The 14,531-nt window shown below is 48.4% G+C and overlaps 1 protein-coding gene across 1 annotated transcript in view; it reads right to left on the bottom strand.

Moving 5' to 3' along the window:
• Positions 1-14,531, bottom strand: part of NFKB1 (nuclear factor kappa B subunit 1) — an 887,546-nt gene that overhangs the window by 239,502 nt on the left and 633,513 nt on the right. The window contains exon 9 of the mRNA XM_069630690.1: positions 5,443-5,547. Coding sequence (XP_069486791.1) covers positions 5,443-5,547 — 105 coding nt within the window. The remainder of the gene's footprint in view (positions 1-5,442; positions 5,548-14,531) is intronic.

The raw sequence follows: 14,531 nt of genomic DNA, 5'->3' as shown, positions 1-14,531 counted from the left end.
TTCTTATAATCACTAATGAGTTGACATGAAATGGATAAGGTAGCACACAGGTGAATAGGAACAAAAGAAGAAGGTGGTACAGAATGCTTTATGTAAGCTCAGGTGGATGCAATATTCAATGAATGCAGTACAGAAAATACTCAATATGATTTCAACCAAACAATGTAATCACTTTTCTCTGGCAATCCCCTCCCCCCCTTGATGCAAGGCAAGGAAATGGAAGGAAAACACCCAGTTCTCAGAAATGCAATCAAATGTGATTCAGTTCACCCCAGCAAGCTTAGACTACAGAAGTTTGAAAACACAGGCCCAAATTGCTTTGATATGTGCTGGCAATGAATTAAAAAATATGCTAAAATGCTTTTGATTCCCTCTAGAGGTTCAGGGTGAGTGGTATCTAGTTAATATTAGCTCAGGCTCACACTAGCAATGATTCAGGAATGATTAGCAGGTTAAACGAATTTCTGGCAAATGGAAGGCAAGCAAACTGCTGTTTTCACACGTGGAGAATTTTGCAAATCGCGGTAAAATTCGCGGATGCGCCGAGCGCTATTACAGAGGAACCGCAAGGACTATCACTATCGTTTTGGGGTCCTAGGAAAGCCTAGGATCTCAGCTTCCAAATGAAAGTTACTGCAAGTCTCTAAGACAAACGGTCGCGGAGATATGAGCGATTTTGTGAAGGTCGTTTTTCAGATTTGAAATTTTAAAAGCTCAAAATGACAAGTGACAGATTTTACTAGAAATGACAGGTGACAGATTTGGAGCTATCAGGCAGTTCTACTTAGGTTAAATAGATTGAATTAGATGAATTTAAACTAAGAGCTTTGGTTTGGTACAGTTTGGCGGTACTCACAAGAGATTTTAAACAGGAAGGCGGCTTTGTCACGATCTGGTCAACAGGTCTGGACTTCGGACGGTCTCTGGGCACAGCGTCTGGTCTCTGGAACTGCTCACAGCATCGGGGTCAGCACTCTGGATACAATGGCCTGGTCTCTGCTAGGCACCGGTTCTCTGGGTCGGGTCCTGCCTTCTCTTTGGATATTTCTGTCACCGGGTTCTTGCAAAAGTTCTTGGCAAAATTCAGACGGCGTCAGCCGGCTGTCTGAAGAGTTCAGTTGCAAAAAGATTTTTAGGCCTGCTGACAAATACTCTTGCTGGCAGTGGCCTTTTTGGTTAAGGTTCTGAAGTCTCTGTTTATCTTAGAGTCTAAGTGTTGGCTCTTTGAAGTTTGATGGAGGTAAGTATGGATTTTTCCGGCAGAGCTTCCAGCGGCAGATGGAATTGAAAGTCTCTACCTAAGTTTCAGTGGTCCATTTATATGTTCTGCAAGTGGGTGTGTGTGTTGGTCATAACTAAACTTGCCCCTCTCCCTTGTCATTGGTCAAATTTCCATTCCTCACTTGATTGGGGAAGGAACTGTGAGTCAGAGTGATGTCATTTTATGGCTTGCAGATAGGCCACTCCCCTGTCAGATTGCACATATTCTATATTTGATAACAAAAGACATATTTCACAGTTACACAGTTGCTTGAAATTACATATACATGGTGTGGCTGAATTTAGCCATGTCTCTGTCCAAATCTGCTGTTTCTAAGAGCTTGCATTCAGAAATGGCACATAATTGACTTTTTAACTGATTTTTCAATTTCTGACATTGACCCAACTTTACATACATGTGCGCAGGGAGTATGGACATTAACTGATGAAGTTTCATATTTTTAACATGCATACATTTAGAGTAATATCCACTTTTCCGCTAACACCCCCCTGAACATACCACCGGTTCTAAAAACCTCTTAAACTGTGGGCAGAAAAATCACAAGAATTATGGTATCATTTATAAAATTTTCACATGTCCGCACCATGAGTTATTCATCTTTTTCTAAACAATATTCTGGCTACAAAGGGGTGTGGTTTCCCAGGTCACATGGTGGAAATACTGGTTTATCCAGTTCTGCCAAGCCAGCTTGCTCTCACAGGCAGTGCCCCTCCCAGCTTCTGCCAAGAGGAAGCTACATTTTACGACCGCTGTAATAAAACCTTTGCCTGAGTCAAGACAGGCTTTGTTCAGAGCTCCTGTAGAGCCCAGGTAATTCAATTATCAGATAGATGGCATATCCTTAGTGTGGCCAGCAAAAGGCAGATGGGCCTGGGAACACAGTTGTGACTCAAGTTTCACTCCTGATGGGGGTAGTTGCCAGGCAGAATCAAGTTCCTTAAGCCAGACTTTCAGCTAACTGTCATGTTTTTTGTTGCTTTTTAAATTAACTTGCAATTTTACACATGCAGCTAGAATGCTGATTCTAAGTTTAAACTATGACATTTAAACAATTGCAAAGGCATGTGACACCAAACATAGGTCACTCATTTAATCTAAACATTTTCGATTTTAGTGTCTTTAAATCCAGTGCAACTTAAACTGCTGACTCCATAGCAGTTTTGTTATAAGCATTGTTTTGGGCTCTTCATTTCCCCGATTTTGTAAGCACACAAAACTCCATTCTGCCAAATGTCTGCTGGTGTTCAGTGAATATTTTGCACATATTGCAATGTTTGAAAATAGGCATTTTGAGCCTGCCTTCAGAGAAACACAGGGTGGTTTTAAAACGCCGGCTTTTGGATAGTGGTGAGTACTGGTACTGCACCCATTTTTGGGATTTAAGAAATGAATTCCCCACAATTCTAGGTTGCATTTGGCAATCAGCATTGCCATTCCCAATGGTTTCAGACTACTGTGCGGGTAGTCCAATGGTGGTTTTAAAGTGCTTTGAAGCTAACCGGCGCTACTGTTTTTCCTTTGGCAACCCATTTCCCTCATGGCAACCAGGCCTTTCATTCTCGCACTGGTGGGTGGCAAGTGAGGCAACCATTTTGGTGTGCGCACAAACTGCGCAGCTTTCCTGGATTTCGGCGCACATGTGGGTTTTCCGCCATCTTGAATTTTCTAAGCCCACAGCACCAAATGTTGTGGCATGATAGCTTAAACGTGGGTCAGGACACCCAACAATCCCAAGTTGCCATCACTCTTTTTTGCAATGCCTTATGGAAAGGGAGGACAGGGTCCCTTTGAGGTCCTTCATTAAGGATGTTTGTCATATCATCCTGGGCAAACCTTGGGGAAGCTGATTTCCATCCCATGAAGTCAATGACTCTTCCCATTAGGTTTCTATACCCAGAGTCTGCATGATCTGCAGGGCATGGCTTCTCAAACTCTACTTCAGGGGAAGTATCTAGGCCACTGGCTGATTGAAGACTATCATAAAGATGAGCAATCTTAGAATTTGAGTCTATCAACTCCTCATGAACCTATTTAGTTTCAAATCTAACCCCAGCTGAAGTAACATCTTCTTCAGAGGATTGTTCCTCGTAAATAGAGGACATCGATCTAAAAGATTCTTGCCTGGGTTGTGGATGGAAGATTTTCTGTGGTGAAAAGGGTGGCATTGATCAAGGCTTTGACAAAGGCATCGATTTTGGCATCGGAATTAAAGAATGCCTTGACAAAGGCGTCGATGATGTAGACGCTGGCTTCAACGGTTTCGAAGGAGGCTTCGACATCGTCGAGGGAGGCCTCAACGCTGTCGCGGAAGGTATCAATGTCATCTTCGGCAGCGGCCTCGATATGGATGCCATTTTGTCAGCCGTTGCCCCCGATTTATGCACCAGTGGTTTCACTCTTTTTTTCATGAGGTGTTGGAGAGTTTTCCCCCCGATGACACCTTCGACTTTTTGTCGGATCTTGCGTGCCTGGTCTTTGATTTCCCTCTGTCACTTTTGGAGGGGGCAGGGGCATGATTTTCACACAGCTTTTTCAAGGGGGTCTGGGTACATTCCCAACATTTTTTAGCATTGAAGCCTCCCATTTTTCAAGGGAATCGTGCTTGGAGGGGTAGGATACAACCCTTCTGTCAGACGAGGAAGAAGAAGAACTATGTTGTCGCTTCTTTGATTTTTTGGACGAAGAAGAGGAGGATTTCCTCGAGCGACTCTTAGACCTCAATCTCCTCGACCCGTGTCGAGACTTTCCGCTCGACCCTCCCGAATCTCTTTGTCTTTTTGAAGACTTATAAGATTCCTCCCCCACCGCCAGCTTACCTTTCGTTCCTTAAACATAGCCTAACAGGAACGACATTCGTCGACCTGGTGGTCAGGGCCCAAACACCAAAGGCAATTATGATGGGGGTCGGTAATCGACATCTTTTTCCACACTTCAGACATTTTTTTAAACCAGTCTTGGGTGTGGATGGAGTCGATGAAGAGGACATTTCGTTGAAAAAACTGATGCGCCGTTTTGTGACACAAAGCAGTGCTCGGAAAAACAGAACTGAGCTAACGGGCAAGGCTCGAGCCCTTTATACTGCGGATGACGACGCTCGACAGCGGCCCTCGAGGGACTACGACTCCGCGGCTTCGAGCACAGCACCCTCTGGTGAAATTATTTTTTTCCAAAGCAGCAAAGCTGGGAGACAAGATATTCAAGATGAGGAATACGTGGTAGGACACAATCCATTCAAAAACGCTTAACTTCTCCCAGGTTTATCAGAGTGACAGGAGTTGTTATAATGTAAGGCAACAAGATAACAGACCTGATTATGGCAAAGAAACAATGACCGTGATTATAATACAGGTAATTGTTTTAATGTATAAATCCAAATAAAGAAGTTGAAAATGGGGAAGGGGCTCACCGGCTCGAAAAGGGGCAAATCACAGACTTAGAAGGAACAGCTCACAGACTCAGAGGGGGGAAGTTCACAGGCTCAGGAGGGGGCAACTCACAATCACAGAGGGGAGCAGCTCACAGGGATAGAAGGAAGGCAGGCAAGGAAGCAGCACAAAGGCACGGAAGGAAGCAAGTCACACGCACGAGAAGGGGCTGTTCACTGGCCCATAACGGGGGACAAGCGGGAACTTACAATTGGGCAGCTCAAGGGCACGCAATGGACAGCTTTTCAGGCGCACGAAAGCAAACATCTCACCTTTTCAGGAAGGAAGCAAAATAGCTGCTAAGGATACTTAGATGGACAAAGTTGAATCGGAAAGGGTATTCGAACAGTGAAATGTATTTCTATGCATGATTCCATCTCAACTCTTTGATGCAGATGTTTCCCATACTGCTTACCCATCAAGTGCAATTCAAACTTAATAACATACACAAACAAGAAAATGACTTAGTGACCGACTGCATTTACAGATACCTGCTTTATTGATGGGGCTATTTGTCGAAAGGCACCAAGACAATAATATGTAAAGAAGCATTCTCATTAACGAGTGCCCTACTTAAGAGAGAAGAAAGTGCGATTGGAAATACCTAATTGTGTGATTCATTCTTTTCTGCTTACAGGCATGTGGGCATCTTTATTATCTGGAGAATTCTGGTACTTTCCTTGCCGACTGGTTACATAAATACACGCACCAGGTTACCAAGCAAGCAGGTCTTACCTTTCTGGACCTTGTCACACAGAAGGTAAACCTCTTCCCCTCCAGTCACACATCCGGCTGTTTTGTCCATTCTTACAATCTTTAAATTTGAAGCATTCGGGGCTTCTGTCAACGTGCGGGGGAGAAGGGAGAGGAAAGAGAAAAGGGAAAAAGATATGGTTACCATTTAATTGAGCACTTTTTTGTGTACAATGTTGCCACAAGGCAAAAACATGAAGAGAGAGGTAGAAAGGTGACAATACTGAAAGTTTACATTTCCGGTCTGGCAGAAGCTCCTTTGGATCACGAACCATACCCAGCTGCCTGTTACTATGTTTGTTCGTCAGGCTTCAAAAGGGTTAGATAGTCCTGCCCAGCTTAGTCAATGGTGAGTGTTCAAGGGAGTTGTAGTGCAAAACGTCTGGTGTGCTGAAAGTTGCAAACAGCTGCACCAGATTTTCGGAGCATTTGTATACCAAGAAACATAGTCACTCTATCAAGGGTGATCTTCCCTCTACTGTGTGCAATTAAATAATACAAGAGAAATATAGAGGCATGATTGCGTAACATCTCATCTTTGCATTTTCCTACGCATCTTGTGATTTCAGTGCTATGCTTAAACGCCAAGAAGACAGGCAATTTCCATTTCAAAGAAAAGCTTCCAGACCTTTGGTGGCAAACAAAGGGTTTCCAGGTGTGGTGGGACCTCAGCCAACTCTCACTGGGATTCACTTCAGCATTGTTGGGCCAGCTGTGGGTGAGGTGTGAAGGGCCCATAAATTAGAAGATATGGGGGAAGAGGGTTTCCCCAGTGCCGCCATCCGAGTTGAGGTGATCCTGCTAATACCCACATGGTGCGTGATTGTGTTAACACCCACATGGTGCGCCCGTTGTCTGTGTCAGGAAGTGTGGTAGAGGCAGTGCTGACCCTTCTAAGGGCTGCTGGAAGGGAGGAAATGTTGGAAGGGACTTTGGATGGGCTGACAGGTAAGGGTAGAAGCAGAAAGGGAGTGGTTGCAAGGGGAAGGTGTGGTGTTTAAGGCAGGGGGTGGTGAAGTGGTGGAGGCAGCTATACCAAAGATGACAGCCCCATTTTTTGGGGTGGCAGCTATAGCCTAGGTCTGTAACAATCTGCTCAAAAAGAGCTGAGAGGGGAAACATGGGAAGTATTAGAAATGAGTGAGTGGAGTACTTGATATCTATGGGCAGTAGGGGATGGGAGAGGGAAGTCAGCATAGATAGTTGAGGTGCCACACCTGGCACTTGTGTGGTTGTCCCACTCTCAGGACACAAGTAATTGTAGGTCCAGTGTCCCCATGCTGGCAGAGTGATGGAAAAAGGACAAATGGGTGTCCAGTTTGCAGCTGCGGACCACGTACCGAGAAGAAGGGCAGGTCTTTAATGTGCAACAAAACCCCAAAAAACATAGAAGCTGAAGAAAGATCAGGGATTGTAATCTGGTAACCAGAATCTACACCACTGTTTTGACCTAAGATTCCCCTCTGTTAACAGAACATGGTAACTTCAGCCCAGGTCGAGAAAGCTATTCAAAGGCTGTATTATGCGGATTAATTCCCATGAGCGCCCAGCCTAAATTAATTCCCTCCTCACACGCCGCTATAACCATTCCAATTAAGGTCCTAACAGGCCCCAGGTACATCCAGGAAGCCAGGTCCAGGCCTTTTGCATGCAAGACAGCCATGGCTAAAACCTTAAATGTGCTAATATTTCCTTCCAGCTTTGCTATCTATAGAAGCTGGCTGTTTGTGGCCATTCAGGGCCCAGGGGAGTAATTAGGAGGGCTTTTCCCTCTGTATTTTCTTGGACATTGGTTTCATCATGCCCAGGCTCACAATGTCACCAAGCAAGGCACTATGAAAGGCTTAATAGACTGACCACTGCTGTGCCAACAATAGACTTCATGTCCTTAAGCACTTTGCACAAAAGCACAGACGGTTCTGAGACAAACTATTATGGCAATGACTTGGTGCAGTATACAATCTTTGTTGTTAGCATAAAATAAACAAGAGAAAAGGGGGGGGGGGTTGTTCAGTTTTCAGGGAGTGGCAGACATGGCAAATTCGCATTTTTGATGTACAAGCCCTCCCAAATGTTATTAAAATGATTTCCAGGTATGTAAGCTGCCCAGGTCACCATTTCTCTGGCACAGTGAGTGGTGTTCACCTTTCCTCCCTGCTCCTCAGTACTGTGAAGTGGCCTTACTGTGACATAAATCTTTGCACTGAGCATGGCAAAGCCTCATGGCAACAGTCAAAGCAAAGTAACATAGCATCTATGCATGCACAGAGAAGCGCAGATATCTGGCACTTGTCTCCCTACGTACCCTGTTTGGTCGCACATCCACTTTGACCTTGCACGCAGCCTAAATAACATACTGCTTAGAGTGCTCGGGTTATATCTTCACACTATAGAAGGTTAAGTATTAATATACTTCGATAGCCTACTTCCAAGTAAGGCACCACCTTTTCTCAATGTGATATAAGATAAAGTGTAGCATGACATGATTTAGAACATACTCTTAGTAATAGCTTTTCTGACATCCAGGTGCTGGAACGTTTTATTTTTTATTTGGCCACGCCATTCCCTTACTTTCTGTTACCAACAACATTCACCTTTATACAAAGTCTATTCTTGACTATGCCGCTCTTCGGTCAGGCATGGCAGTCACAGTATTAACATTCTGGAGTTTGACCTGAGGTACAAAGTACGGGGATGCCCAGGCGAAAAAGCCACCTACATTTCAGGATTGTCCACACACTTTTCTGAGCCCCACGTCCACCCAGCATTACATTATGTACTATCTAACAATCCTCCTAATCTTCTCTGCAAATACAACCCAAATATCACAGCATTTTTGGACATATCTGCCTCCTCTCATTTGCGGAACCATGGTGCACCAAACAGGTGGAGTGGTTGCACTGATTCTCTTAGATCTGCCGGCTGCTTTTGACACCCATGATCATTCCATCCTGCTCAGTCGACTTTCTGCAGCTGGGATCTCTGATATGGTTTTATCTTGGTTTTTTCTTTTCTTTCTGATCGTTCTCAGTCTCTATCTCTTCAACCTTTTTGCTCTCCACCTTCTTCTCTGGCTTCCGGCGTTTCTCAGGGTTCTGCCTTTTCTTCTTCCCTGTTCAATAGTTACATTCAAACGCTTGTTGCTCTTATCCGCTCCCACGGCTTCCAATGTTATTTTTATGTGGACGATACTCAGATCATAGTTTGTCTTGATCTGCTTCATCCCTCTAATGCTACTCAGCTAAAGGATTGTTTGGAGGCCGTGGGAAGATGGATGGGCGACAATTAGCTTAAACTGAATGGAGGTAAATCAGAGGTTATGGTGGTGGGCTGTGCTGCCTCGGCTTGATGGTGAAGGAGAGAAGCGAGAGCGTTACATGTTTCTCACTAGAGATGATTGACAAAGGTCTTACTCTTGCCACAGTTAGTACAATGTTGGTGTGCATGGCATTTTGCAGGATATGGCCCAGGGGATACAAGTCTGCAGGGGGTGCATTAGGCAAGAGGATGCTTGAAAGGATGTTTGCCTATGCAGGGCTTCTCATAGTTTGAGGTTGTGAAAATTGTAAAATTGACAGAGAAGGCTAACCCCGAAAGGTGGTTGGCTGCAGCTGTTTTGTTGTCAAGGACTATGGCAAAGAGTCTCAGGCTAAGGATGTCATTGAAGAATACTTTAAAAGAAGTGAACCTACAAATAAAAAAAACTGAACCTGAAAAAAAAAAAAAACTGTTTGAGGTTGTTTGCTTAAACTCACTTTTGTGATGCTGTGTTTGTGGTCTTCTGAATTGTTAGGGAAAGGGCGGGATTGCAATTGGGAAATGTTGTAGTCTGGAATAGGGTGTCCAGATTTCAAAAATAAAAAAAACGGACTGCACATTGTGATAAGTCTTTGGTGGTGGGGTTTGGATTTCAATGGTGTGAGAAAAAACTGAAGTACTTGGGGGTTTGGTTGACACAGGATGTCAGTGGTATGGTTGAAGGGAACATGGGTATGGTTTGTAAGAAACTGAAATTGAACGTCCAAAGGTGGTCGGTATTGCATCTATCTCTGTGGGGTAAGGTAAATGCGCTAAAGATGAATGCTGCACCAAAAATAAATTATATTCTGAGTATGCTTCCCCTGAAAATTGGTCAATCTTTTTGGAAGTTGATTGATACCACTCTCCAGTCCTTTCTTTGGGATGAAAAACCGCCAAGACTGAAGCTCTGGAAACTCCAGCTTCCAGTTGAGAAGGGGGGACTAGGTGTCCCGAACTTTAAGGCATATCATTTGGCCTTCCCGTGCCAATTTTTTCTTCCTTTTTTGAAGGATTCTCCTAGTGTGTGGGCGATGGCAGAGGCAAGTGTGATGGGCCAACCCCCCCCGAGGCAAGTGTGATGGGCCCACCCCCCCTGGGCCCACCCCCCCCAAGAGCGATATTCACGACTGTTAGCAAACATGGTAGGAGATGCCCCGTGACTGAGTTTCTAAGAGACTTTTTGAAGAATATCTATGATATGTGTGGCTCAGTTGCTCTGAAATCGCCTGATGCATCTCTGTGGTTGAATAAAGCTATAACGGACAATGGCAAGTTGTTGTTTTGGCCAGAGTGTTTTCTTGGCGGAATTCAATGGATTAGTGATGTTTTTAAAGATGGAAAATGGATTGACTTTGCTGAGTTAAGTGCTACTTTTACTTTTGAAAATGTTTCTATCTCGAACTTCAGGAAATTGAAGAGATGTATTGGTGAAGTGCATTGTGACGGGGATGTGAATGTTGAACTTTTCACTACTGGCGTTCGGTCACTTGCAAGTAGGGTTTATCATCGAATTGTATCGAATTATAAGGAAAATACTGAATTACTTAATGAATGGAGCAGAAGGAACAAGTTACTTACCTGTAACTGTTGTTCTCCAGCATGGGTCTGGCATGGATTCACATGCTCATGAATATTCCCCGTCGTCAGGCTGGGAATCCTCGGTAAAGAAAAAATCAGTATCAGTTTCGTTTCTGATCTGTCTTTCGTAGTAGTAACCAATCACTGATCTCTGTGTCATACTGACCACAGCCAATGACTGCCCTCTACCTAAGCCCCACCTCTGGCAGCCATCTTCAGATTTGGTAGCACGTGAAGTGGCAGTATGACCAAGTGAAGAGCCGCAGAGGGGTAGGCGGGAGGGTTCGCATGTAAATCCATGCCAGACCCATGCTGGAGAACAACAGTTACAGGTAAGTAACTTGTTCCTTCTCCAGAATGGGGTCTGGCATGGATTCACATGCTCATGAATATAAGAATAAATAGCAGTACACACATGCACAACCACGGGGGGTGGCAAAAGGCTCAACATTAAGCATCCCTTACCTCCTCACCAGGCTCACCTTAAGCGAACAGGTTGCGCAGCACTGCTTGGCCGACCCTGGACTCCTCCCTGGAATCCTGATCGACGCAGTAGAATCTCGTGAAGGTGTGCGTCGACCTCCACGTAGCAGCCCTGCAGATGTCCAGCAGGGGCACACCAGATAAGAACGCCGTAGTAGCAGCGATCGCTCTGGTCGAATGGGCTCTCGGACGGCCTGGCAGCGGTCGGTTAGCCAACCGGTGACAGTGCATGATGCAGCCGGAGAGCCATCTGGAAATAGAAGACTTCGAGAGAGCCTTCCCTTGATTCACAGGTCCAAAGTTCACGAACAGCTGTGATGCCCTCCGGAAACTCTTCGTGCGGTCCACGTAGAACTTCAGCGCTCTAGCCACATCCAGCGAGTGCAAAGTCCTCTCGGCCGGCGACGAAGGAGACGGGAAGAAAACAGGTAACACCAACGGCTCGTTAAGATGGAAGTCCGACGGGACCTTGGGCATAAAGGAGGGGTGCATCCTAAGCACCACCCTCGAGGCATTGAAAGTCAGGTACGGTGCTTTGCAGGATAGGGCCTGGATCTCTCCCACTCGTCGTGCGGAGGTAATGGCCACCAGGAACGCAGTCTTCCACGACACAAACTTCATCGGTGCGGAGTGCATCGGCTCGAATGGGGGCCCCATGAGGCTGGTCAGCACCACATTAAGTTCCCACGCCGGGGCCGGGGCCTTCACCGGCGGGAACGACTGGAACAGTCCTTTCATAAACTCTTTTAACAGTCGATGGGACCACAGGGACGTCCGTCCTGTGGTTCTGGTATATCTGGAGATCGCCGCCAGATGAATCTTAATGGAGGCATGGGCTAACCCAGCCTTTGCCAGAGATAGCAGGTACAGCAGCACTTGAGGGGCAATAATACGTAGGGGGTTGATCTTCTGTGCTCGGCACCAGATAGAGAACCTCTTCCACTTATGACCGTAGCATTTGAGAGTCGAGGACGCCCTGGCCTTGTCAAGAACCTCTCTGCAATCGGCCGGTATATCGTAGCCTCCAAACTCTAGCGCTGCAGGAGCCAAGCCTGCAGGTTCAGCGACGCCGGGTCGTGGTGGAAGATGGCGCCTCCTTCTTTGGAGAGAAGGTCCGTGTCCGTCGACAGCTTGATGGGAGGGGACGTTGACAAGTCCAGAAGGTCCGGGAACCAGATCTGCATCGGCCACGCCGGTGCGACGAGGATCATCCTGCACCGGGACCTCTTGAGCTGGCTGATGAGTCGAAGCAGCAACGGCAACGGAGGGAACGCATACAGGTATAGGCCGTCCCAGGGGAACGAGGTCGCATCGCCCATGCTTCTCGGCTGGGGAAACCTGCTGGCGCACTTCTTGCACTTCGAGTTCGTCGCTGTTGCGAACAGGTCGATTTGGGGTTTGCCCCATCGTCGGAAGAGTTGATCCACCTGATCCTGGCGCAGTTCCCACTCGTGACACACGCGCAGCTCCCTGCTGAGCGAGTCGGCGATGGTGTTTCTTTCTCCTGCCAGGTGGAAGGGAACCAGGAACATCCCCTGGGCGACCGCCCAGTGCCACAGATCCTGTGCCTCCTTCGATAGGGCTGGGGATCTGGTGCCTCCCTGCTTCCGTATGTAAAACATTGTCGTGGTGTTGTCCGTGAAGATCTGCACCACCTTGCCCTTGAGCGATGGGAGGAACGATTTGAGAGCCCAGAACACGGCTCGGAGTTCCAGGACGTTGATGTGCAGGAGCCTCTCCTCCGGGAGCCAGAGGCCTCTTGCTTGGAGGTCTCCGGTGTGGGCGCCCCAACCTTCCAGGGAGACGTCCGTCGTCACCATCTCCTGGTACGCCGGCGTCTGAAAGTCCTTGCCCGCCGTGAGGTGCGCTCGAACGGCCCACCACTGAATCGCCCGCCGGAACACCTTTGAAGGTGCCCGTCGCCTGCATCCAACGGGCGTCGAGAAATTCTTGAAGAGGGCGCATCCGTAGTCTGCAGAGGCGCACCAGGTAGATGCAAGAGGACATCATCCCCAGGAGGGACTTGATGGACCTCACCCTGGCCACGTCCGTGGCTAGCAGGCGCTGCACTTTGCCTAGAATGGTCTTCGTCCGTTCTTCCGACGGGGCCGCCAGGCGCCTCACTGTATCGAGCTTCGCTCCCAGAAACAGGGCCACCTGCGACGGCACCAGGTGGGACTTTGGGTAGTTTATGGCGAATCCCATGTCTGTGAGTAGCTGGACGGTCCTCTGAGTGTGTTCGACGGCGAGTTCCCTCGTCCTTGAGCGGATGAGCCAGTCGTCCAGGTAAGGGTAGACGTGAATCCGCTGCAGGCGCAGCCGCGCCGCCACTGGTGCTAGGCACTTGGTAAAGACCCTGGGGGCCGACTTCAATCCGAACGGCAGTGCTCTGAATTGGTAGTGGCGTCCCTGGACGACGAACCTGAGGAACTTTCGGTGACTTTTGAGGATGGGAACGTGGAAGTATGCATCCTCCAGGTCCAACGACGATAGAAAGTCGCCTTCCTCCAGCTGTCCCAGTACGTGCTGGAGGGTGACCAGCCTGAACTTTTGTGATCTGATGTATTTGTTCAAACAACGAAGGTCCAGGATGGGGCGCCAGTCGCCCGTCTTCTTCCTGACGAGGAAGTACCTTGAGTACACCCCGGAGCCTCTTCGGGACAAGCTCGATGGCGCCTTTCCTGAGCATCGCCCGTACTTCCAACAGCAGTTGCGGGATGTGATTTTCCTTCCTGGCCACAGGTGGAACGTGAGGGCACTTCTTCAGGAATTCGATAGAGTGTCCTCTTGCCAGGGTATCCAGCACCCAACGGTCGGTGGAGATGGACTTCCACGCGCCGATGAATTTCGTCAGCCGGCCTCCCACCGGGGTGCTTCGGTGGGGGCCCGAGACCACGGCCGGTTCAGTCCTGCTTGGAGGTGGTGGCCTTGCTGCCCTGGCCACCTTGCCGACGGCGGCGAGGCGCTCCCTGCTTACCGCGACCCCTGTAGGCCTCCTGAGATGAGGAGCGTGCCGCCTGGCGGTAGGACGACGAGCCACCGCTGGATCCCTTGGAGGCACCCTGTCTGCCTCCGGAGCTCCGAAAGGGCCGTCGTTGCTGAAGGGCTCCTAGGGCACGGGCCGTCTCCGTGTCCGTTTTTATGGCTTGGAGGGATTCGTCCACCGCCTTCCCAAACAAGTTGCTGCCATCAAACGGCATGTCCAACACCCTGGTCTGGACGTCCTGACGGAAGTCGGTCGCCCAGAGCCAACCCCGTCGTCGTAGGCAAACACCGTTGCCCAGCTGGCGGAAACCGGTATCGGCAATATCGGTTGCCACCGCTATGGCGTGGTCCGACGCCACCTCGCCCTCTTGCAGTATTTCCAGGGCCTCGGACCTCTTGTCGTCCGGCAGGAAGTCCAATATGAGGGCCAGCTTAAACCAGAGCTCCCTGTCGTAACGGGCCATGATCGCCAGGGCGTTGGCCACTTTGATCGTCGTCGCCGCCGACGAAATGACCCGCCGCCCCATGGCGTCCAACTTCTTTCCCTCGCCGTCCGGCGGGGAATTCGACGTCGAGGCTCCTGACCCCGCCGATTTCTTCTTCGCCACCGCCGAGACGACCGAGTCTGGTGTTGGCTGGGCCCTGAGGCACAGGGGAGTGGTTTTGGGGACCCGGTACTTCTTCTCGTACCGGTCCCGTTTGGCTGGTGCCATGGAGGGGTTTTT

Source organism: Ambystoma mexicanum, chromosome 6q (genome assembly GCF_040938575.1).
Source record: "Ambystoma mexicanum isolate Mex_15411 chromosome 6q, UKY_AmexF1_1, whole genome shotgun sequence".
Taxonomy (NCBI): domain Eukaryota; kingdom Metazoa; phylum Chordata; class Amphibia; order Caudata; family Ambystomatidae; genus Ambystoma; species Ambystoma mexicanum.
This window is presented reverse-complemented; position numbering and strand designations above follow the sequence as displayed.